Below are 25,163 nucleotides of genomic sequence, written 5' to 3' on the forward strand. Positions count from 1 at the left end.
TATAATTGAAGCTTCAGCTTTATTGTTCTGTTTCAAAAGTATGTAATCTGTTGCATGATAAGATGAGAAAGCACACAAGGTCTAAGAGGTTTGATTGGAAACTGCCCACTATCCCACCCCAGGGGAACCGCTCGCCTTCGCAGTTCCACTCATCAGCCTTTTTCTGTACACGTGCTTTTAGCAAAACTCAGAAATCACGATTATATAAATTCATATCTAGCTTTTCAATATACCATTTCCCTCATATTAATAAAAATTCTTTGTAAACATAATTTTAATGAAAGAATATTTCATTTGTTTGTTTGCTTGAGACAAGGCTTTCTCTGTGCATCCCTGGCTTGGAACTCATTCTGTAGAGCAGGATGGCCTTGAACTCACAGAGATCCTCCTGTCTCTGCCTCTGCTGAGATTAAAAGCATCTGCCACCACACCCAGCTTAATGAAGGCGTATTTCATAAAAACATACTGCAGTGTATTTAAACTCCCTCCTAGGGGCAAAGGCTTCACTAGAAGGGTTAGTGTCGGGAAGCACACACAGTCAAGGCCACTGTTTCCTACAAATCTTCCTTTTGAGAACCCAGGAGGCCACCAGCACTCGGGTGAGGCAGAGAGAGGAGCAGCTCACAGGTCCTGGCCCAGACGCTCCAGCTCACAGAGAAGGAAGTCTATATCGGCCCGGGTCAGTGTGGGGTTGGCCACCACCATTCGGAAGAAGTTGGCCCGGGTCCCATGGGGCTGGTAGCCAATCATCATGGAGCCCTTCTTCACCATGCGCTCCTTGAGCACAGGCGCCACCTGCGGGCAATGGGGGGAGCCCTGAAGCCGTGTCCCAACATGCTGCACCATCTGTAATGGACTCTCTGCTCGCACCCTTTCCACCACATGCAACCTGAGTGACCGTCCCTGTTTCTTTCTGCTTTCTCCCACCCTCTTCTCTCTCCAAGAAAACTGGAGCTGGGAACATCTCCCAACCAGCACCGCTCCTCCCGGGTCTCAAGCCTTCATCCTCAATACCTCTCCCCTCTTAGTGCCTGACGTAGTTTGACCTGTGCCGTGTGATCTAGTGGTAACTTACAAAAATACTTTATTTACTGAACACGAGTATAACTAGACGAGTCCTCTTCTATAACAGCCCAGGAGGCCATGGCTCTGCTGCCTCTCCAGGGTACTACGGTGACCAGCAGTAATCTATTCTTTTTTTTTTTTTTTAAAGATTTATTTATTTATTATATATACAACATTCCTTCCATGTCTGCCTGCATGCCAGAAGAGGGCACCAGATCTCATTATACATGGTTGTGAGCCACCATGTGGTTGCTGGGAATTGAACTCAGGACCTCTGGAAGAGCAGTCAGTGCTCTTAACCTCTGAGCCATCTCTCCAGCCCCAGTAATCTATTCTTAAGGATACAGGCACATCTGGGATAATCTTTCTGGGTTCTGTCCCCAGCACAGTGGCACAGCTACTCCTGAACGGTCACACAGACGCCTGTGCGCCACACACTGGTGAGTTCCTCTGGTAACACTCTTCTGTCTCCTCACTTTCCAGAAACATATCTTTCTCCCTATCTGAACCCCACGTAAGAAGAAGACAAGGGGGTGCTCTTCTGCACTTGGCCATCTCAAGAGTGAGGCTGGAGATTGCTATACCAGGCACAGCCAGCAGAGGGCAAAGCCTACCTGAGACAGCTTTTCAGTGTAATCTGGACTCTCCTTCTGCCCCCGCAGGCTGGGAGGCACAAACCAGAAGCACACATTGACAAACTCAGGCTGCGAGGAGGGATGAGGAAGGTATGAGCTGAGGAACGGGGTTATTTCCCTGTCTCCATTCTGGACCTTTATGAGGCTTCATGTATGGCATGGGGGCAGGGCACTCAAAAGGATCCAGGAATCCTACCTCCATGACCAATTCAAATCCTTCCCGCTTTTTTATCTCCTCCACCAGGTACCTGGGGATAAAGGGTGAAAAAGCACACATGGCAGAGGCAGGGAAACAGAAGAGACGCACAGACACCAAAAAACCTGGAAGAGGACGAGATCTGGGGTCCTCCCACACCTACCCGCTGAGCGCAAAGGCATGGTCAATGCGCTGCTCCAGCCCTCGCTCCCCTTGCGCCTTCCACATGAGCCACAGCTTCAAACAGTCCACATGGCGGCCACACTGCACCACCTTGTCTCCAGTGTCCAGAGCCACATCATAGAATTTGTCCTGTTGGAAGAGGTAGCTGGCCTGGGACCCGTGGCAACGCCTGAGCAGGTTCTGTGGGGAGAGAGCTGTCAGAGCAGGCAGTGCTGCGGGGGGGGGGGGGGGGGGGGGCGCTCTCTGCGTTGCTCCTACCACCAAACCTCTTCCCAAATTCTGTCCAGGATCCCTCTGACCACAACGACAAGCTAGAAACCCTTTCTGGCACACAAGAACAAGCCACTGGGCTCATGGGAGCTAAACCCAAGGTTAGGGTAGTTACAGGAACTTGGTTTCAGGTAGGAGGGAATAGGGAGCACATTCAGGCCTGGATTCCTCTGTGTCAGGACAGAAAAGCTCGGGCTCCACAGGGTAAAGGAGGCTGGGGTCCGGGATGAGGGCAGACCCACCGAGGTGTCCCGGAGCAGAAGAGCAGAACACTGCAGCCCTGCACCGAGAAGCTTGTGAGGGTTCCAAGCCACAGAGTCAGCCCTGGGTGAGACAGAGCAAAATTTTGTCAGTGGTGAGCCTTCCTCCCCTCCAGACATCCAGTAATGGCACACCCTTCTCCTGCAGCCGGAGAATTCCCATGCCTGCCTCCCTCTTGCCTTCAGTCAGTCTTCTCTCCAATTCCCATCTCACCCACTCCCTCCCCAGGCTCCCCAGTTTGTGACTATGGTGAGGACCCCAGATTTGAAGGGAGGGATTTGGGAAGGAGGCTGTATGCACCTCTGGATCCCATCCAGGAGATGCCTGTGTGTCCGAGACAGCAGGACGCTCCCACCCCAGGCAGCCTGTAAAGCAGGAGGAACAGCATGGGTCTTGGCCTCAGTGGAGCCCACCCCACCCCCTCGACCCAAGTCTCACTCACATCCACGTGCAACCATAATCCGTGACGCTGGCAAACATCAGCAATTGCATCCAGGGGGTCAAAGGCCCCTAGCACGGTGGTACCAGAGGTAGCACTGACCAGAAATGGCACAGAGCCCTGTTGCCAAAAGGTAGAGGAGAAAAAAGCTGTAGAGTCATCGTTCAAGCTGTTCAGACTCTGGCGACAGCCCTACGCTCTCTGCACCCCTGTCCCCAACACCGCAGATGAGCAGAACCTAGGTCTCCCTAGGTTCTCTTTCAGTTTTAGTGCTAGGCTGGGGAGACAGCTCTCTCTCTCTCTCTCTCTCTCTCTCTCTCTCTCTCTCTCTCTCTCTCTCTCTCACACACACACACACACACACACACGCCTCTAGGCATGGTGGCAGGAGCCTGCAAACCCAGGTCTGGGAAGACAGAGATAGGTAGGCCCTGGGCTTGTTGGCCAGCCAGCCTAGCTTAGCTGGTAAGCATCAGGCAGTAAAAGATCTCAAAAAGCAAGATGGAAGGCTCCTGAGGAGCAACATCAGAAGCTGGTGTTAGGGTTTCACATGTACACGGATGCACACCACCGTGCACACACACTGCCGCACATGCACACCGCCACACACTCACACTGCCACACACGCACACTCACACTGCCTCACACATACACCACAGCACATGCACACCACCACACACTCACTCCACCACACATGCACACCATGGCACATGCACACTGCCATACATGCATCCTGCCGTACATGCACACCACAGCACATGCACACTGTTGCACATGTATACCACGCATGCGCACACCACAGCACATGCACACTGCTGCACATGCACACAAACACACGCACATACAAACAGCATGTGATGTCTTACTTAAGAACCAAATACTATTGAAAAATTCCATACTATAAAAGTTCATACTGACATCTGATAAGTAAACAAAACAAATTTAAACTACCACAAAGAAAATCCCAAACACAGATGGCTTCACTAATGAATTCTATCAAATATTTAAAAACTAAACACTACTGGGCCAGAGAAATGGCTCAGCAGTTAAGAGCACAGCGCCCACCGGCAGCTCTTCCAGAGGACCCAGGTTCAAGCTCCCACACTGACAGCTCACAACTGCCTGTAACTCCAGTCTCAGGAGATCCAACAACACCCTCTTCTGGCCTCCCTGGGTACCAGGCACACACATGGCACACAGATATACATACAGGCAAATCACACATACATATAAAAATTAAATTTAAATTAAAAAACAATAAATAAGTACCAGTTCACAAATATTTTCTCCCTAAAATCAGAATACATAAAACCACCTTGAGCTGGAGATGGAGACAGCTCGGGGCAAGAGCACTTTATCTAGCCTGAGGCCCTAAGCAGAATCTCTAGAACCAAACTTACAAAAAGCAAACAACAACAATAACAAAACACATCAGCCCACTGTGTGTGGAACATCAAAAATGAAACTAAGAGGCAGGCATGACCTTTAATCCCAGCACTTGGGAAGCAGAGGCAGGCAGATCTCTGTGAATTTGAGGCCAGCTTGGTCAACATGGAGAACTTAGGACAGCCAGAGCTACATAGTGAGACCCTGTGTGTCCTGAAGCCAGGCCTGGTGGTGCTAGCCTATAATTGAGACTATTCAAGCAGCTGAGGACTGTCACATTCAAAACCAGCTAGGACTACAAGGAAAAACCCTGTCTCAAAAAACATCCATCAGTTAATTAGTTAGTTAAACCCCAAAAGAGAGCTCTGGAGATAGTTCGGTGATAGAACACTCACTTGGAATGTTCAATGTTCTGGGTTCAATCGTCAGTACTGAACACACACACACACACACACACACACACACAAAACCAAAGACATAAAAAGTGAAAGGCCTGCCAGGTGTGGCTCCACACTTTGTAATCCTGGCACTTGGGATTCAGAGACAGGAGAACCAGGAGTTCAACGCCAGCCTGAGCTACACAGGACTCTGTCTAAAAGAAGAGACCTAAATTATTCTGTGTGTGGTCATGCCTTTAACCCCAGGATTTGAGAGGCAGAGGCAGGTGGGCATCTTTGAGTTTAAGGCCAGCATGATGTGGGTTCCAGGCCATTGAGGGCTACACACTTTAGACCCTGTTATCAAAAACTAAAAACAAAACAACAAAAATAATGTAAAGTATAAGGAACTGGGCAGAAGGCTCAGCAGTTACAAACACCTGCTGCTTCCAGCAGACCTGAGTCTAACCCAGCACCCTCTTCTGGTCTCCAAGGGCACTGCACTCACACGAACACCTAAACACAAACATACATACACAGAATTAAAAACAAAAATGAATCTTTAAAAATTTTGAATAATTAAAAGTATAAACACTTATAAAAAGAAATTTTGTGCTCTTTGATTAGGTTAGCTATGATATCCAAAGCACAAGAAACCTAGGCAGGGGTGGGATGAGCAGCAAAATGGCCAGGAGTAACGGTGTTTGCTATCATGTCTGACGATTTGTGTTTGACTCCTGAGCCCCACATGGTGGGAGGAGGAAACTGACTCTCAAAGTTGTCCCCTGACCTCCATATGCAGGCTGTAGCACTCAAGAGGCTGAGGCAGGAGAATCACTCAAAGTTTGAAATCAAGTTGGACTATACAATAAGACTTTGATTCAAAAAAAAAAGTTAAAATGGAATTTCCAGCAGCGAACCCCTCCCCGCTGCAGGTGGAAAGCCATGGCCTCGGCATGGTTTTAATGTGACACTGTCAACAATGAGTTGACACGTAATCCAACTGTGATGCTGGGAGGGGGGGTCTACTTAAGGTCATCAGGTGGCCCTTACGGTCGACCACTAGTGCTTGCGGAAGAAGGGGAAACCAGAGGAGACACCAACACCTGGCTGTGTCTCTTGCTGTGTGAAGCCCTGTACTGACTTGGTGCTTGCCAGCAAGAAGGCCATCACCAGATTTAAGCCTTGAACCTTGAACCTGAGCTGTGAGCCAAAACAAACCTGTTTTCTTATTAAATTACCCAGCCTCAGGTACTTCCCTGTCCTAAAGTGGATTAATCACGGGGTCTTAAAGAGGTAGCTGTCCAAACAGCATCATTTGCAATAGTTAGAGAGTAGAAGCAGCCAATGTTTATTGCTGGATGAAGGGATCATCAAATGACAAATACATTCAACAGAAAGTTTTTTGTTTTTGTTGTTGTTTTGTTTTTTTGAAATAGGGTTTCTCTGTGTAGCCCTGGTGTCTTGGAACTCACTCTGTAGACCAGGCTGGCCTTGAACTCACGGAGATCCACCTGCCTCTGTCTCCTGAGTACTGGGATTAAAGGAGTGCACTACCATCGCTCAGCTCCAGAAATTAAGTTTTACACACAAACTTTCAGACACACTCAAACCATATCCAAGCCACGGTATTCTGGACTGTTCTCAATGAATGTAGTAATGCCCTCTGGCCACTGTCATAAAACAAAATAAAAACAGATCTGTGTTGGGCAGTGGAGGCACATGCCTTTAATCCTCAGGAGGCAGAGGCAGGCAGATCTCCAAGTCTGTTACTGGAGAAACCCCATCTCAAAAACAAAAAAACAAACAACAACAAGAACAACAAACAAATCCCAGCACTCGGGAGGCAGAGGCAGGTGGATCTTTGTGAGTTCGAGGCCAGCCTGGTCTACAAGAGCTAGTTCCAGGACAGGTTCCAAAGCTACAGAGAAACCCTATCTCAAAAAAACAAAAAAACAAAAAAAAACAAAAAACAAAACAACAACAAAAAAAAACCAACCAGATGTGCTCACTTCCATAGGTCCTCTCAACGATTGAGAGAGTGGAGTCGAAGGCAGCACCTGCCCCACACAAGTCCTCCTGGATGGAGAGGGCTGTGTGGGGAGCAAGGGAAGTAGGTTGTCTCAGCTCTTCAGCTCCAGTGCCAGCCAGCCAGTGCCTCTGTCCAAGGCCAGCAAGTTCTTGTCTGGCCTTAAGACCCACCCTAATGCATTCCATTGTCTCCCTGCAGTCTCCAGCGTCTCTCCCAGCTCCTGACTTGATTTGACCAATGCTCCTGTCTACCTCCCAGCACAGCAAACACTCAGTTGTCTTAGAGGGATCTATGAGAGTCAGTCCTCCCTACACTAATAAAAATGATCTAGCAAAATAAAATGAGCAGACTGGAGTGACGGCTCAGTGGTGAAGGGAGCTCACTGTTCTTGCAGAGTTCCCAGGGTCAGTTCCCAACACCATGTGATGAATTGGTAAGAATTGGCAAGCATGAAGAGAAATTAGAAGAACATATACTGTTGGAATTTTAAGATGGTAACGTTACTTTAGGAAACAGATTAGGGCCAGGCAGTGGTGGTGCACACCTTTAATCCGTAGGGAGGCAGAGGCGGGCAGATCTCTTTGAGTTTGAGGCCAACCTGGTCTACAAAGTGAATTCTAAAGAGAAACCCTGTCTCAAGAAACAAAAAACAGGGCTGGATAGATGGCTCTGGAGAGATGGCTCAGAGGTTAAGAACACTGACTGCTTTTCCAGAGGTCCTGAGTTCAATTCCCAGCATCCATATGGTGGCTCTCAGTCATCTATAATGAGATCTGGTACTCTCTTCTGGCATGCAAGCATACATGGAAGGAATGTTGTATACATAATAAATAAATAAATCTTTAAAAAAAAGAAAGAAGCCGGGCGATGGTGGCGCACGCCTTTAATCCCAGCACTCGGGAGGCAGAGGCAGGCGGATCTCTGTGAGTTTGAGACCAGCCTGGTCTACAAGAGCTAGTTCCAGGACAGGCTCTAAAGCCACAGAGAAACCCTGTCTCGAAAAACCAAAAAAAAAAAAAAAAAAGAAAGAAAGAAAGAAAAAACCAAAATAAATGAAAGAGAGAGTAAACTGTTGTAGAATATTATTTTAAGGTGTGTTACTTTTGTCTATGCTCTGGAACATTTGCTTAATGATGCAAAGACGTGTTTGGTTAAATAAAATTCACCTGCAGTCTGGAGGCTGCGTCAGCAACTAGCTGACAGGAAGTAGTAAGGAAGAGCCAGGAGGAGAAGGGTTTATAAGGAGGGATAAGAAAAAGCAAAAAGACTTCTTGGGAGGCATGAGGAGGTGAGCTAGGTCAGCTGCTTGCTCTTCAGCCTTAAAGCAGGATTCTACCTCAACCTTTGAATCGTGAGTTCTTTAGCAGGACAGAGATTTAGATAAATTCTCTGAGCAGCTTTGAAAGAGTCGATGCCTGTGGGAACAGAATTTGTCTCCTCAGGCTGCGGCTCTGCTGGCGGCAGAGTTGCAGCTGCTGACTAGGACAGCCGTAGCTTAAAAGAGGACAACAGAAAACAGGTTAGGGCCGGGCGGTGGTGGCGCACGCCTTTAATCCCAGCACTCGGGAGGCAGAGGCAGGCGGATCTCTGAGTTCGAGGCCAGCCTGGTCTACAAGAGCTAGTTCCTGGACAGGCTCTAGAAACTACAGGGAAACCCTGTCTCGAAAAACCAAAAAAAAAAAAAAAAAAAAAAAAAAAAAACAGGTTAGGACTCTCTATCCCTAGCTGGGAACTATCAACAGTTAATGACTTCTGAGAGAAGGGTCAGTTTTCTTTATGGGTGTGGCACTTGGGACCACACTCCAACGAACAGCATAAACCAGAATCAGCATGCTACTATATAATAATAAAATAACAATTATTAATACTAATGATGAAGAGGACATAGGTTGGAGGTGCTGCTTTTTGGAGCACTGAGTTTGATGAGCAGCACCCACGTCAGGTAGCTCCCAACTGCCTGTAACTTCAACTCCAGGGCTATCTGATGCCTTTGGACTCCACAAGTGTAACATGCTAACACACAAACACATCATTTAACTATAAAAATATTGGAGCTGGAGAGATGGCTCAGTGGTCAAGAGCACTGGTTGCTCTTCTAGAGGACCCTGGTTCAGGGTTCAGGTAATTCCAGTTCCAGGGGATCTGATGCCTTCTTCTGGCCTCTGCAGACATCAGGAACTCAAATGGATCACAGGTATACATGCAGGCAAAACACCCATATACATAAAAACATAATGGAATAGTTTTTAAAATATACAGACACAATTATTCTAAATAGCAAAAATAGGGTGTTCATTCTATACAGTGACTTGAAATACATATTTCATGTATATGGAGGTATTTTCATGTTATCAAATGTACATTCATATCTTATTGTTATATTTGGCTACATTGTACCCTAGTGGTGGTGGCGATGATGATGAAGACAACAATAGTTGTGTCACACACTGCGATCACAGCCCACATCTGTAATCACAGCACTAAGTAAGCTAAGGCAGGAAGATCAAGTTTGAGGCCAACATGAGCTACACACTGAGTTCAAGGCTAATGCATGCTGCACAGCAAGAACCGGCCTCTAGCTGACGTCTGGACGTGTATCCGCGTCCAGGCGCTAGTCTCAGCACTCTGCACGCGAACTCATTCCATCCTAGAGCATCCTCTGTCATTTCACACAGACCTGTCAGCGCTTATCCCATCTACCAACGGGCATTAGGGCACTGTTTTCAGTTCATACTTTGTTCCAGTAAATGTCCTCGTGCACAGAATTCTATGAACTTGTGCTAATTAACAATTCTCTGAGCAAAGGCCCTCTGAATCTGCAGATAGATGTACTTAAAAACTGGGCAGGGTACCAAACATGCCGTACCTTCTCCCCCATGGCAGCAACGCTCACCAAAGCCTGCGCATCCTCCCCAGTGTCCCCGTGTGTCTCTCGGTCCACAGAAACCTTCCACACTATTCATGCTTCAAGCACCTACCACCATCCCCACAGGGCTGCTTGGGACTCCTTGGAAGTTCAGAACCTAACCCACCTACAAGTGTCTGTAGAGTCCCTGACACTAAGGGAGAGGCGTGAGGTGTAAGAACCCGAACCACCTTTCCTGAAGGGATAGAGGAGCCCTGCCCCACTACCCAGTGACCCCACTCACCTCAGCCTCGGCTAGACTGATCTGCCTCTCCAGGTCCTCATGGTCCATTTTCCCTCTGAAAAGGAAAACTGAGTGAGTGGAGCCAGTGCAGGTGCTCCAGACCAGGGGTGCTCAATAACACAGCTGGGGAAGGAGAGGAGCAATACAGAGGCCCTGGTACAGACTGAGACCTCAGAGCACTGGGGAGGATGCTAGTGGGCACTGAGAAGCAGGAGCAGCAATTCTGAAAGAAGAGTAGGCGGGAAAGGTGCACCAGGAACAGGGCCTGAGGCCAGAGCAATCTGGCAAGTAGGTGACATGCTGTGCCAAGCTGGGTAAGGGCCATGTCAGCAGAAGGACCTTCACCTCTCATCAGCCTTGACCACTCGGACACTGTCAGTGCCAAGTCCGAGGAGAGCGGCTCCCTTACTGACGGAGTAGTGACACTGTGGAAGAACACAGAGGGCAAGTCAGCGTGGCCTGGGCTGCAGCCCAGAGGCGCTATGGCTGGGGAGGGCAACTGATGGGACCCTGTGGCCAGGGCCTTCAAGTGTTCATGTGCAGGATTATGTTGGATCTGAGTTAAATACAGGCTCGGAGCTGGTGGGCCTGCGACTGCATTTCTAGAGCCCCCCAGGCGACGTCAGTGCCGCTGGAGCGTGAACCACCCAGAGGTGGAACCTGCATCTACAGCACTCGTCTTACCCCGCCTCCAGGAAGGCGAGAATAAGCAAACAAACCCACTGGAGGCCAGGGGAGGCCAGGAAGGAGACTTGTGGGGTCTCTAACTGAGCTGGCTGAAGATTAGACTCAGGAGGCAGGGCCAGGCCTGTGACTCTTCCCTACCTCCTTTGATGTGAAGAGGGCCAAGGGTGGCAGTGCCCGGAGCCCTCTCTGCTTGCAGTCTGGGTAGCGCTGATAGCGGGCCAGGTTCAAGGCATACATGTTCGAGATGGAGCCCCCTGTCCCAGGGAGGGAATGGTAGCAAAAGGGAGTGGTAGTGAGTCAAGACCCAAGTTTCCTTCCCCGACCTTTCCATCCAGAACTGGTCAAAACAGCAGGCATCACATTAGCTCCCAAGCCATGAATTCCTAGGATTCACAAATAGCACAGGGACCAGACCAGCTCTGGGATCAAGAGACCCCTTATACTCCCTGAGCTGCCCACTAGGGTCACTGTCCCCATGACAGGAAGCCTCTCATGGTCTAGCCCAGTGGGACCAAAAAGGAAACGGCCATTGCCCTCCGCACTAACTGCACAGAATAAGAGAAGTACAGGAGGCAAGCCTTTCACAAAGACCCAAGGACGGCCTCCTTCTCACATACCAGGACAGAAGACCCCATCCCCGGAGTTCCAGCCCACAAGGGCACGGAGTTTCTTCAGCACCTCCTCTTCCATAAGTACAAACACAGGGGCAATCTCATACGTGTACCTGCCAGGGAATGTCAGTAAAAAGGCCCAGGTGGGAGTACTGCCCAGCTGAGTCGTCAGAGGGGGTGAAGGATCCCAAGAGAGAAGAACCAGAGCTCACATGAGAAAACAGTGGGGCAGGAGGCATGAAGAGGCTGAGGACAGAAGGCCAAAGGACAGACAGGAGGGAAAACATTCTCTCAGGAGGCGTTTGTAGAAAACAGGGGAAAGGGGCAGAAACCGCAGTCCTGTCCTACCCAGATGACTTCCCCAGCAAACCCAAGTTCTCTGCAGACACAAGGGCCCTAGATGGCTCACGGGCTGGTGTTGAGGCTCTCCGTGATGATGCGCCCAGCCAGAGCATGGGGATCTAAACCTGAGAAGAGCTGGTTGAAGAACCGGGGGTGACCTGGAGAACGGGGAGCAGGCAGGGGTCTCAGGGTGGACCTGGGTACTACGGGGGCCAGAAACCCTTCCCGCCAGGCTCCCAGGCACACCAGTCTTGACACTGTAGTGAATCACAGTCCGGCAGCGCTCCAGGATCTGTTCCTGAGACTCGCCCTGGCTCTGCAGCTCCAAATCCAGCAGCCGCTTGAGCTCCTCGGGCTCCTTCCACTCGCAGACCTAGCAGGAGGCCGAGATGCAGCCATGACAGTTAAGACAGGTCAAGAACGCTTTCCCAAGCGTACACCAGCAAGGGGGAATGAATGACCAAAGACCCAGAGTGCAGCTCTTGAGACTCATGAGGGGCATGGGACTCACAGGAGTCAAGTCTACAAGACCATGGGCAGAAGGAGGAAGGAGAAAGGGCCCACCTTCTCTGAGGCACTGGTCCCTTTCCGAATGGCCTCATCTACAACAATCCCAAACACGTCCCAGAGCAAGGCCTCCACAGCCACGGGATCCCCATTCAGAGCGGTAAGTGGTTTGGAGGCAGCCATCAGGATGAAATCTGCAAGCAGGGGTGGAACCATGCCTCAGGCCACCTGAACCCAACAAGCTAGCCCTTCTACTTGGTAAGGGGCCCGAGGTCCATGCTAAGTACAGATGCGGGGAGGAGGCAGCATCCAGAGAGAAAGCCAGTGTCACCAAGAAGAAAGGGAAAGGCAACCGACGCCAAGTAGGTGGGATCAGTGACCACCGTACACCTAGGGCAGAGACACAGCACTTACCTCTCTGCTCAGACGAGCTGGCAACAAGGTACACAATGAACTTTTCTGAATAATAGGATCCAGACAGCAGAGGGAGTAGGGTAAAGCCAGCAGTCACATGGCCGGGCATAGCTCTCATGACCCTTGCCCAAAAGAGAACTTTTACAGATTTGGGACAGGGACAGCTGGCTAGGCTAAGCTCCCTGGATAATAATTAGCTGACAGAAGAAGGGTGGGGCCGTGAAAAGAAAGGCAAAAGCAGGTGGCACAGCCCCTCAGAGAGGAAATTATGAGTGCCCAGGGAATGGGGAAAGACTGGAGGAAGGCAAGGGCAGAGAGGCCCAGGAAGGGCCTGAGATGTGCAAGTCAAGCCATCCTACCGCTGAGACTTTGCAAAACTATCCAATTTTGAGCTTCAGAGATGGCTCAGAGGTTAAGAACACTGGCTGATCTTTTCCAGAGGACCTGTGTTCAATTCCCAGCAACCACATGGTGGCTCACAACCATCTGTAATGAGATCTGGCGCTCTCTTCTGATGTGCAAGTGTACATGCAGACAGAACACTGTATACATAATAATTTTTTTTTGAGGCAGGGTTTCTCTGTAGCTTTGGAGCCTGTCCTGGAACTAGCTCTTGTAGACCAGGCAGGCCTCGAACTCACAGAGATCCACCTGCCTCTGCCTCCCGAGTGCTGGGATTAAAGGCGTGCACCACCACCACCCGGCTTTTCTTCTTTTTAAAGTTGTATATATCTCAGACTTATCTCCAACTGGATATGTGGCCAAGAATGATTTTGAACTCCTCATCTTCCTGCATCTACCTTTCAAGGGCTAGGATTATAGGAATGAGCCACTACAGCCAGTTTATGTCATCCTGGAAGTCAGACCCAGGCTCTGTACATGCTAAGCAAGCACTGTAACAACTGAGCTACATCCATACCCTAGCATCCACATCCCTTCTTCAGACGGAGACTTAGACATAGCTCAGGCTCGCCTTAAAACCAAATCCTCCTGCTTTAGCTCCCAAGGACTGCGATTAACAGGCCTGTGCTGCCAAGCCTCCTCTGCCCTGACTTCTGAAGTCTTCGAGAGGAGGCCACACTGAGGAAGCACTGTGCCACACAAGCATCCATGCTAGGAATGAGCAGCCCCTGCCCTGGTGGAGGACACAGACACACATGCAGCAACAATGGCCTGGGGTCTGATCCTGACCGAGCAGGTAAACAGGAGGCGAGGACCACTGAAACAGAAGGAAGAAGGCCATGAGCTAGCATGGGGTAAGCAAGCTGCTTCTGACTCCGGCAGGAACTGGCCAGCTGGGATGCAGGGGCAAAGTTGAATGGGTTATGGCAAGCCTTAAGCATCAACCCGACCTAGGAATCTAATTTTACCCTGCAGAAAATGAAGTCACTAAAGGAGTCTGCAGCAAGTCATATAATTAAATTGATGCTGACAGCTAGTTGTGCTGGGTGAAGCCTGCAACCACAGCAAGAGGCAGACACAGGAGTATCATGGCAAGTTCCAGGCCAGTTAGCACTACATACAAAGACACTGACTGTAAAGACAAAAGCAAAACAAGAATTAGAATGGGAATGAGAACGATGAGCTGGGCGGTGGTGGTGCTCACCTTTAATCCCAGCACTTGGGAGGCAGAGGCAGGTGCCATCTCTGGGAGTTCGAGGCCAGCCTGGTCTACAGTGCAAGCACCAGGACACCCAGGTATACACAGAAAAACTCTGTCTCTAAAAACAAAATAAACAGAACAAAAAATATTTTTTAAAAATTGATGCTTTTAGCTGGATGTGTGTGGGCCCACTACTACAATCTCAGTGCTTAGGAAGTTGAGGCAGGAGGATCACTTTGACTTTGAGCACAGTCAAAACTACATAGAACTACACAGCAGAAAAAAATAACGACAGCTTGAATTTTGCAGGAAAATGGATGGAGCTAGAAAACATTATTTTGAGTGAGGTAACCCAGACACAGAAAGAAAGATATGAGTATCACATGTACTCACTCATAGGTGGTTTTTAAACATAAAGCAAAGAAAGCCAGCCTACAAACCACAATCCCAGAGAACTTAGACAACAATGCAGACAATGAGATCTAATCTACATGGGAAGTAGAAAGTAGAAAAAGTTAAGATCTCCTGAGTAAACTGGGAGGATGGGGACCTTGGGGGAGGATTGAAGTGGGGAGGGGAGAGGCAGGGAGGGGAGCAGAGAAAAATGTAGAGCTCAATAAATATCAATAAAAGAAAAAATTTTGCCAGGCGGTGGTGGCGCACGCCTTTAATCCCAGCACTCGGGAGGCAGAGACAGGCGGATCTCTGTGAGTTCGAGACCAGCCTGGTCTACAAGAGCTAGTTCCAGGAGGACAGGCTCCAAAGCTGCAGAGAAACCCTGTCTTGAAAAACCAAAAAAAAAAAAATTTAAAAAACTACATAGAAAGCTCCTATCTTGGGGGGAGGAGAAGAAATAAAGGAAAGAGAGAGAGAAGAAAAGAAAGAAAGAAAAAAGGACGAAGGAAGGAGAGAGGGCTGGGTGGTGGTGGCCTATGCCTTTAATCCCAGCACTTGGGAGGCAGAGGCCAGCCTAGTCTACAAATCAAGTTCCAGCTGTTACACAGAGAAACTCTGTAAACTCTGTATCAAAGAACATGAGAGAGAGGGAGGGAGGGAAGGAGGGAGGGAGAGAGGGAGGGAGGGAGGGAGGGAAAAACTGATGCTCAAGAGGCCAGTTTCTGGCAGCGGGATGCAGAGTTGATAGGGAAGGGGAAGCCACACCAGTTTTGGTCATTCTCTGGGTTATACTGATTCTGACAAAGGCACTGTTGAAGGAAATGGAAGAATCAAAGGTGACCATGGAGTTTGTACTTGAGTGACCAGAAAAGTTATAACCCGTGACGAATGTGGAAGCAAGAGAGAGGAACCTAAATAAAAGTGAATACGAGAGAGACCTCCTGGATGTGTCCACCCTAGATGCACGCTCGGGGAAGGCCCAGCTAGAGCCAAGTGAGATCATCTCAGGGAGCTGAATCTTTGCAACGCTCAGAGGACGGAGCAGGGAGAACACCAAAACTGAGGGGTGCGGGGGACTAGGACAGAGCCACCTTCCACTGTCATCATTCACAGGGCCTCACGCCAGCACTCACTGGGTCTGGGGAACCGGGAATACTAGCCAGGGTATGAGATGGAGGGTCAGTCCCTCAGAGCCACTCTGCTACCCCACCCCACCCCAACAGCGGCAAACATGGAGAACAAAGGTCAAGAGACTAAATGGACAAACTGGGCTAGAGATCAGAGCCTGCCTACTACATAGAAATCCCTGGGTTCCATCCCCAGCACTACAAAAACAAACCAAAAATGGGTCCTACTTTACGACTTACCATACACGACATTCCGTACTTAAAATGCACTATGCTGACCTTCACACTGGTTCAGGGAGGCCCATGAACCACACTTTAAAAAGGGAACTGGGCTTCATAGTTTTCACTGCAAATACTAACAAATGTCAATATATTTTCTCCCTCTTCACACAACATGCACATAATCATTCTTCTACATACTGCTTTTTCTCCACAAACAAAATATGGGTACGTATTATATTAGTACGTACAGCGCTTCCTCGCTGTTCTTTACCATAACAGCTTTACGGAGATACATTACATTTTACACACCGCAGAACTCATCCCTTTATCCAGGGGTTTTAGTATAGCCACAAACTTGAGCAAGCACTGCCACTACCTAACTCTAGAACCTTTTCCTCATCCCAGGGATAAACTCATTGGCAGTCACTGGTTTCTCCCATCCAAACCTCTGGCACCCACAAATCCACTTTCCATTTCTACAGATTTGCCGGGCTGTGCAGGTCACTGAAAAAGCAGCAAACACTATGTGGGGTTTGTGGCTGGCTTCCTTAGGGAAAGAAGCACACTGTTCTAAAGACTGCAGCATGAGCTAGTATTTCACTCCTTTTCATGACTGGTTCATACTCTTTATAGGAACATTATGTACTTCATTTGGCCATTTGTAAGTTCCCAACTGTTTCAGTCACTTCTGCCATTGGCTATGATGAATAACGCTGCTTATGAACATTTGTGTACAAGTTCTTGTGCAGACATGTGTCTTCAATTCCCCTGAGGATATACCTGCTGGGAAAACTGCAGAGTCACACGCTAACTATGTTTAACCTCTTGAGGAATTGCCAAATTGTTTTCCAAAATAGGTGCCCTTCACAGTTCCACCAATAGTGGACGAGGACACCAGTTTTCCACCTTTGCAGAGACAACCACCTGCACGTCTGACAGGGTTAACATTCATAAACCTTGTAGCAATGTAGAAAATATTGGACCAGCAAAATGGCTCAGTAAGTGAAAGGTGCTTCCCGCTAAGCCTGACCACCTGGATTGGACCGTGGACCCCACTAGAGAGATGTGGAGAACTAACTCTTGTAGAGACGTTGTCCTTCGACCTCTGCATACACGCGTATGTGAACGCATATGCACATACATACACATACACACAAAATAAGTAAACATAATTTTAAAAAATGCCTTAGAGGGCTAGTAAGATGGCTAAGGTGCTTGTCACCCACCCTTACGACCTAAATTTGATCCCAGGAATGCAAACGGTGGAAGGAAAGGATGGGTTTGCAGCTGCTGTTCTCTGACCTCCACTGCCTGCCACAGAAGATACATGTGCATGCACACAGGCATGCTCACTATGCATATAAAGAGAATTAAGAATTATATTTTTAAAATGTCTTAGTAAATGTCCAGACCCTTAGCTTCAGCAAAACAGAATGACACACAACTTTTTTTTTTTCGAGACAGGGTTTCTCTGTGTAACAGCTCTAGCTGTCCTGGAACTTGCCCTGTAGACCAGGCTGGCCTTGAACTCACAGAAATCTGCCTGCCTTGCCTCCCAAGTGCTGGGTTTAAAGGCATGCGCCACCACCACCCGGCGACACACATTTTCGAAAATGAGGTGTGTAGCTCAGTGCTATAGTGATTTCCTACTGTGATTCCCAGCACACCACACTCCCCACCACAATAAACAGACATCTCAATATAGTTTTATATAAATGGATCAGTCAGTTTCTATGAAGCAGTGACACACTTCAAAATCGCACTGTTTGTCTGCCTTAGGAATCAGGGTTCTGTTGTACTGCTCTGTCTGACCCAGCACTCTTGAGTTGAAGCAATCCTCCTGCCTCAGCAGTGTGATCATAGGTACATAGTCCTGTGCTCAGCTTTGCTTGCTTCATGTGCAGTGCTGGGGATAGAACGCGGGCTAGGGTTCAATTCCTAGCACCCAAGCTGACAGCAATTACAGTCGCAGGAGATCCAGTGCCCTCTTCTGGCCTCCTCAGGCACTGCATGCGTGTGGTGCACATATACACATGCAGGAAACGCAGACAGAAATGAATGTACCCCTCAGCCTGCATGCTCAGTACTCAACTATCCCTCACCTATGTCTTAACAGTCTAGGGTCCCCAAATCAGGGAAGACTGGGTCTTCCTGTATCAATTAACAATCAAGGTTAACACCTCACAGATGTGTCCAAAGGTCAATGTGATTTCTACAGTTCCTCAGAGGAGAGTCCGGTACTCTAGGTTATGTCAGGCTGACAAAGCCAACCATCACAACAGTGCCTCCAACCATCACGACAGTGCCTCCAAATTAAAAAAAAAAAATTATACAACAATCTCACCTTACTTACATCATTAAAATAAAAGTTGCTTTAAAACAAAAAAAGACTGAGAAGGGGCTGAGTGTGGTAGTGCACACCTTTATAGATCTCTGTGAGTTCAAGGCCAGACTCGGAGGCACAGTGAGAGACACTGTCTCAAAAAAAAATGATAATGATAATAAAATGGTTAAGGAGGGGCTGTAGAAGTACTTCTGTGTTAGGCCCTCAGTTCCATTCCCATCACCACACAAAAAAAGAAAAATCTCCAAAATTTTCCCAAGTATATACACTGCCAGGCTCAAGGAACATCCCTTGAACATCATTCTATTTCCCAACTTTTTTGTTGTTGTTGTTGTTCTTTTGTTTTCCAAGACAGGGTTCTCTGTGTAACAGCCCTAGCTGCCCTGGAACTAGCTCTCGTAGAGCAGGCTGGCCTTGAACTCACAGGAATCACCTGCCTCTGCCTCCGGAGTGCTGGAATTAAAGGCAGGCGACTCTTTCCCAACTTCTTTATTCGCTATCATCAAAGGTCTAAGGGGCGGCAAAGGGAACTAGACAGCTTGTGTCTATTATGCAACCGTACTGGCTTCAAGAGAATGGGTTTAGCTTGTTCAGCAAACACTGTCTACTTCTGCTTGGCTGGCACTGCCCCAGGGACTGTGCTTATCCTGAAGGTTCCAGCTAGCAGCCAATCATGCAGACTAAAGGCAAAAATCACATAAAGGAGTGGGCACTCAATCAAAAAAAAAAAAAAAACAAAAAAACCAAAAAAACCCAGAACTGTGCAGTCTGGACTACTGGCCAGTCCAGACGTCCAGGTGAAGGCACACATGCTGGCCTTCAGGTAACGAGGTGGGGGACACACACTCGGGACTCATCACAGCACAATTTGCTTAAGTGATACGGTGAAGCAGAAAGGCTGAGTTAGGGATGCTATACCAGAGGAGTCCTGCCTGAGGGCAAAGAGATCTGAACAACTAGCTACCTCCAGAAGTTCTTTTAACTAGGCTTATTGTTAGAAAGTTAACAAACTGGGGCCTTTGAAATGGCACAGCAGGCCCTTGCTCTCAAGCATGGTGAACTGCATTTCTCCATCCCTGAACCCACACAGTAGAAGGGGAGAACTGACTCTCAAAAGTTGACTTCTGGCTGGACAGTGGTAGTACAAGGGCAGGCAGATCTCTGTGAGTTCAAAATATGTGCCACCACCGCCTGACAAGGTATTATGCAGCCAAGGCATATGAACTATGTATGCTTTAGATAATCCCAAATTCCTGATCTCCAGGCATTTTGTGTAGTATGTTTGTGTTTTGTTTTGTTCTGTTTTTGTTTGTTTTACAAGACAGGGTTTCTCTGTACTTTGGAGCCTGTCCTGGAACTCGCTCTGTAGCCCCAGCTAGCCTAGAACTCAAGGAGACCTGCCTGACTCTGCCTCCCGAGTGTGCCACACCCCCCCCCATCAGATGTTAAATATACACTATCCACTGGGTTTGTAGCCAAACAAGAGGAATTTAGGAGACTTGGAAGTCTACTTGAGCTACAGAATGAGGTCCTATCTCAAACAAAAACAAAGTAAAATATACTGTATAACATATTATAAATGACCAAAAAACATATACTGGGTGACAAAATATTTGTCTGACCTCAGAAAAAGTGTCTCACGGTAGAGTTCACCAAATGGTAAGACTTGGGCAGCAGTGGAGAGAGCACAGTAGCTGAGTGTTTAGCATACGCCAGGCCACACATTCCAAATGCATCCCATCTGTCCCCAGCAACAAAAATACAATGATAGGGACTAGAGAGATGGCTCAGCAGTTTAGAGCATCAGCTGCTCTTCTAGAGGACCCAGGTTCAGTTCACAACACCCACAGGGTGGATCCCAACTGTCTTAACCCTAAATGTCTCTGGCAGATTTCTAGGTGAATGAATATCTATGCCCTCTTCTGGCCCCTAACGACACCAGGCACTCAAGTGCTACACAGATAATACAAGCAGGCAAAACACCCATACACACATAAAAATAAAACTTTAAGCAGGGTGGTGGTGGCGCACACCTTTAATTCCAACCCTCGGGAGGCAGAGACAGGTGGATCTCTGTGAGTCGAGGCCAGCCTGGTCTACAAGAGCTAGTTCCAGGACAGGTTCCAAAGCTACAGAGAAACCCTGTCTCAAAAACAAACACAGAACAAAACCAAACAACAACTACAACAATAATAAAAACATTCCTGGTGACATTTCTTTCCTTTGTATGTCAATTTTAGGATGATCCTAAGAGGATCGTGGAAATTACTTGAATGATCTAAAATGTGCAAGTCTATAGTTAGGAAGACATATTTTTTCATTATAGACTTCTTTTTTCTTCGATAGTGCCTTGAAGTCTCCTACACCAGACGGCAGCACTCGGGAGGCAGAGGCAGGCGGATCTCTGTGAGTTCGAGACCAGCCTGGTCTACAAGAGCTAGTTCCAGGACAGGCTCCAAAGCTACAGAGAAACCCTGTCTCGAAAAACCAAAAAAAAAAAAAAAAAAAAAAAAAAGGTAGAACGTAAGTGGAATTCCCGTTTCCTTCTGCTAAGTGTGCACTTCGAGTATTCCATTTTTGAACAGGACCGCTCTCTAATGCTAAGGTGCTCGAGGATGGGTTCAATTTTCCCCTTTTCAAATGCAGCCTGGCCCAGGGAGCAACGTGCATGTCCAAGTCTGCAACAAAAAGTCCACCGAAAGGAAAAAGAAGGCCTTTTCCTGCAAGGAAACCTGGGTTAGATCACCCAGAACAGGGAGGAGAGAAACTAACGAGTCTGGCTCCGGGCACAAGGTTGCAGGGGCGGAGCAGGGCTACCTTGGGTACTTCGGGAACGTCTCCGAGACTCATACTCGGATTGTGGTTTAGCGTGTACCGACGGACGGCGCAATGATTTAACTCTACTCCCAGCTGACCTCAGTCTGCAGGACTGCGCCGGATAACAAGCCCGGAAACACAAAGCTGACCAAGTTAAATGAAAAGATCAGGGGTACGAACTGTTCTAGCGTCTACTTGGGGTTCCGGACTTAGGAGCAACAGGAGAGAGAGGGAGTTTTTCCAGGAGTCAACCAGCTCACTTAGCGAACCTTCTCAAAGAACACTCAGCCCCTAAAGACTCCAGGAGCGAGCCTGGCGTCTGCCCTCAGTCAAGATGGCGGCCAAGGCGCACGCGCGCCAGGGCGCACGCGCACCCTTTCGCACCATCCTCCTCCGGTCCTGCCGATCGCCACCCCTCCCACTCGCCAGCTGCAGCACTCTGCGCGTCCCCAGCCTCACCCCTCTCTGGCGGCCCCCTCCTGACCAGGCTCCCCAGCCCGGAAGTGGATGTGGCCGCTTGGCAGAGAAGACGAGGGGGAGGGAGAAGTGCTTCCGGGGAAACGGGCCCCGGGTTGGTGTTTGTAAACTTGCCTCGGTCCCGGCGCGGGCAGCGGCGGCCGCGAGCTTGGTACCGGGTGCTTAGGGCCTGGAGGAGGCGCCGCGCGGCGGAGGAGACGGCGGGAGGCCGCGCCGGGCAGGTAGGCGCGCGCCGCGGGGAGGCAGCGTCGAGCAGGCAGACGGCGGCTCCTCAGCAGCTCGCAGGCCGTGGGGCGCCGCGCGCGAAGGGGGAGGGGAGCGGGGCGGAGGAGGGAGGGAGGAGGGAGGGGGCCGCGAGGGGAGGGCCGCGGCCGCCCCCGCCCCGCCCCTCGGTGAGGGGGCTCTCTGGGAGGGGACGCGGGCACGAGCACGCAGGTCGCGCGATGCTCTGCTCGGATCCCCGCGCTGCGGCTGCTTGCAGAGAGCGTGCCGACCCTCCACCTCGGCGGCGGATTTACGTACCTTCGCGCGGACTCGGAGTAGCACTCACGTGTGGGCACTGCCCATCGGTGTCCAGCAGGCACCCCGGCGCTCAGCAGTGGCCCCCGAGCTTCCCTCCACCACGCTCTGCCAGCGTCTGCGGAGTGCCAGATTTGCAGGCCGGCCCACTCTGCACAAAAGCCCCAGAGGGCCTCCGCCCCCTTCTTCCGTTCCTAAGATGCCAAATCCGAGCCCTTACTCTGTTGGCAGTGTCTCTCCCGAAGACCCAGCTTCCTTTTACTCCTGTTGGCTGCTCTTCCTGGCCCAGGAGGCCAGTTTCTTCTACTGACCCAGAAAGAAAGCTCTTGATTCATGTCCTCCTTTCAAGCTTCAGAGCGCCCAACAAAATAAGTTGAGTGAGCGTGTGGCCTAAAGATGTTGCACTTACGGGCCTTGTCTCCCTTTCTGATTTCAGGTTTCCGGAGCAGACCTAGAGCTTCACCAAGAAAATTCAACTGGGAAACCAAGACTGATAGACTCTCATTTCTTCAGACAATAGGCAGGAGCCACAGACCTCGGATTTTTGCAACACCTGTTTTCCCTTTGGAGGACGCTAAATTCTTTGAGAGGACAAAGGCAGTTCATTATGGCAACTGAACTGAAAGAACAGGAAGGAGCCATTACTGTGATTTGGTGACAGTTCTTCAAACTACCGTGTCTTAAGGAAAGCTGGATAAAGAACTTCTGAACTTTTGGGTTCATTAAGTGAAAAATCAGCATGGCTCAGGTAAAAAGCTCTCGCGTCCTCCTTCAAGACCGCTCCCTGGGAAGCCTGTTTGCAGTGTCACTCTTGAATTCTGCCTTAGTCAACAGTGTTGACCATCCCCAGTGAGCCGAGCTCTGTATTAAGCACCAGGGGGAGATCTAGAGGAAGGAAAGGAGACAGGCCTCCCTGCCTTCAGGGAGCTTCCAGTCAAATGAAGGAGGTAGGCTATACACCACGTCACAGGCACTGATGTCCGTGGGCAAAGCACCTTATACTCTGTACTTCTGGTACGTGGAGTACTTGGGCATGAGGGAGTGAAGAGCCTGGTGAATGCTTCATTTGTTTTTCTTTTTCAGCAGGAATTTTATTGATCTCCTGTTACATGCAAGGCATTGTGCTTGGAATACAAAAATGAATAAGATTGTCCTTGTCCCCAGTAAGCTTCCAAGCTAGTTGGGGGGAGGGGGAGGAATGGAAAGACAGTCTGTTATTTATTTTTATGTTCACAGTGCCTTGCATAATGGCTGGCTGGTAGAGCGTCTGCATCTGTTGACTAAAGGAGTTTGCAATGATAGAGGGACGCTGCTGCAAAGTGGTACTTCTGCCTGGATGGAGAGAAGACAGCGAAACTTGACGGATGCATAGAGTTCTGCTAGCTGAATGAACAGAGAAGGGCATTCAGACAGAGGGACTGTGTGGGCAGAGGCTTAGAGGAATGGGGAAATGTGATGAGGTTCAGGGTACTACCAGTAGCTTGGTAGGTAGGTAGGTTATGGGGGTTGTTTTCTGGAGAAGTCAGGAGAGTGTGGCCTAAGGGCTTTTTGTGCCTTTCCTAAAGAATTAGATGTTATTCTCTAGGGAGTGTTAAACAGCAGAGTAACGTCTTGCAGAAGATAGTTGTCCCTATGAAGGAGGCAGATGGATTGTAAGGACAAGACGGCCAGAGGATCTGCTGTAGTCTTCTGAGGGGAAAATGCTGCTGCTGCTTTGAGCGTTCTCTGAGGACAACTCCTGCACCAGTCGCACCAGGATGGCAGCCTGATTGTAGTGGGATTGGCTTGCTTCCAAGTGCTGCAGCGTGCACAGCTTTCTCCTCCCCGGCAGAGTAGAGCCTCTGGATTTCGTCTTTCTTACTCCCCAGCACGGTGTTTACTGTTCTGCTAAGCATTTTACATCAGTTTCGTTCTCCTTGACCCTGTGAGGGCAGGCATTCTGACAGGCATTTCACATTTGAAGGAAGCAAAGCATCAGAGGTAGAGAGACTTTCCCAAAATTACACAACCCAAACAGCAGAGCTAAGATTTTTAACTTTGGACTAACTTTCTGAGTAGGGAAAGTATGCATTCTGGAGTACTAGTTCAGTAAAGGTAGTTCAGGAACCGCTGTGTTAGAACAAGGGCTGTTTCTCAAAGCACCCCTGTTTAATTGACTTTTTTAAACTTTGTGTAGCTCTCCATGCAGTGGCAGCGCCCCACGCCTTTAATCCCAGCACTCCAGTGGCAGAGACAGGCTGGTCTACAGAGCAAGAGTGAGTTCAAGGACAGGCTCCAAAGCTACACAGAGAAACCCTGCTTTAAAAAACAAACAAAAACTTTATGTAGTGTATACATATAAGTGGCCTCAGTGAGGCCGAGGGGTTCGCAGGGTGGGATAGGTGTGGTGCACGCCTTTTCCTGGCACTAGGGAGACAAAAGTAGGCAGGTCTCTGAGTTCCTGGGTCCTGGACAGCCAGGGCTACACAGAGGAACTCTCTAGAAAAGACAAAATAAATAAATAAATGAACGAATAAGTAAATAGCCTAAGTGGTCGGAGAAACTGTATGTTCAACTCCAGAATGAAGGTGATTGAGTTTTTCTGTTTGCTGTAACTGACAGCACCTAGGAAATTTAAAAATCTAAAATGAGAAATAACCTGATAGAAAATGTACTTGGCACCAGCGAGGTCTGCCCATCTGAAATTGGCTTTAAATCTGAGCACTATTGGTGGACACATTGCTCAGCGGTTAAGAGCACTTTCTGTTCTTCCAGAGAACCCAAATTCAGGTCCTAGCACCCACATCAGCCAGCTCAGCTCACTTCAGCTGCAGGAATCTGATGTCCCCTTCTGGTTTCCTTGGGCACTTGCCCGCATGTGGCACATACGCACACATAATATAAAAAAATAGTAATAAGGGCTGGAGAGATGGCTCAGAGGTTAAGAGCACTGGCTGCTCTTCCAAAGGTCTGAGTTCAATTCCCAGCAGCCACATGGTGGCTCACAACCATCTGTAATGAGATCTGATGCCCTCTTCTGACCTGCAGACAGAATACTGTATACACAATAAATAAATAAATCTTTAAAAAAAATAGTAATAAAGTCTTTAAAAAGTAGAAGAGGG

General features: G+C 48.9%; 2 protein-coding genes across 7 annotated transcripts in view; one reads left to right on the forward strand and one right to left on the reverse strand.

Moving 5' to 3' along the window:
* Csad (cysteine sulfinic acid decarboxylase) lies at positions 1-22,169 on the reverse strand. Of its 4 annotated transcripts, none has more exons than XM_038341253.2 (15): positions 22,063-22,169; positions 12,198-12,334; positions 11,880-12,006; positions 11,701-11,791; positions 11,298-11,404; positions 10,819-10,934; positions 10,339-10,418; positions 9,994-10,048; positions 3,053-3,169; positions 2,911-2,975; positions 2,592-2,673; positions 2,060-2,259; positions 1,897-1,948; positions 1,680-1,769; positions 1-795 (listed from the first exon to the last, which is right to left on the reverse strand). In XM_038341253.2, the coding sequence occupies exons 2-15, from the start codon at positions 12,321-12,323 to the stop codon at positions 622-624; spliced, it is 1,482 nt and encodes a 493-aa protein (XP_038197181.1). In that variant the 5' UTR covers positions 12,324-12,334; positions 22,063-22,169; the 3' UTR covers positions 1-621. The 4 variants fall into 4 exon arrangements, with proteins under 4 accessions (XP_038197181.1, XP_038197180.1, XP_038197179.1 ...); XM_038341252.2 differs by lacking the exon at positions 22,063-22,169 and adding an exon at positions 21,655-21,821; XM_038341251.1 differs by lacking the exon at positions 22,063-22,169 and adding an exon at positions 12,555-12,712.
* Positions 21,491-25,163, forward strand: part of Znf740 (zinc finger protein 740) — a 10,488-nt gene continuing 6,815 nt past the window's right edge. The window contains exons 1-2 of one of the 3 annotated variants that reach the window (XM_038341256.2): positions 21,491-21,761; positions 22,496-23,006. In XM_038341256.2, coding sequence (XP_038197184.1) covers positions 22,998-23,006 — 9 coding nt within the window. In that variant the 5' untranslated portion in view covers positions 21,491-21,761; positions 22,496-22,997. Of the gene's footprint in view, positions 21,762-21,956; positions 23,007-25,163 lie in introns of those variants that run through there. The other 2 variants (XM_038341255.2, XM_038341257.2) reach the window with 2 other exon arrangements.

Source organism: Arvicola amphibius, chromosome 9 (genome assembly GCF_903992535.2).
Source record: "Arvicola amphibius chromosome 9, mArvAmp1.2, whole genome shotgun sequence".
Taxonomy (NCBI): domain Eukaryota; kingdom Metazoa; phylum Chordata; class Mammalia; order Rodentia; family Cricetidae; genus Arvicola; species Arvicola amphibius.

Bases quoted from the DNA above. Each gene is read 5' to 3' on its own strand.
- Csad (XM_038341251.1), bottom strand. From the start codon at position 12,672: ATGAGAGCTATGCCCGGCCATGTGACTGCTGGCTTTACCCTACTCCCT. The intron at 2,976-3,052 runs GTGAGTGAGACT...CCTGCTTTACAG, and splicing joins GATTATGGTTGCACGTGGAT to GCTGCCTGGGGTGGGAGCGT. The intron at 2,674-2,910 runs GTGCATACAGCC...TGTCTCACCCAG, and splicing joins CTCCTGGATGGGATCCAGAG to GGCTGACTCTGTGGCTTGGA.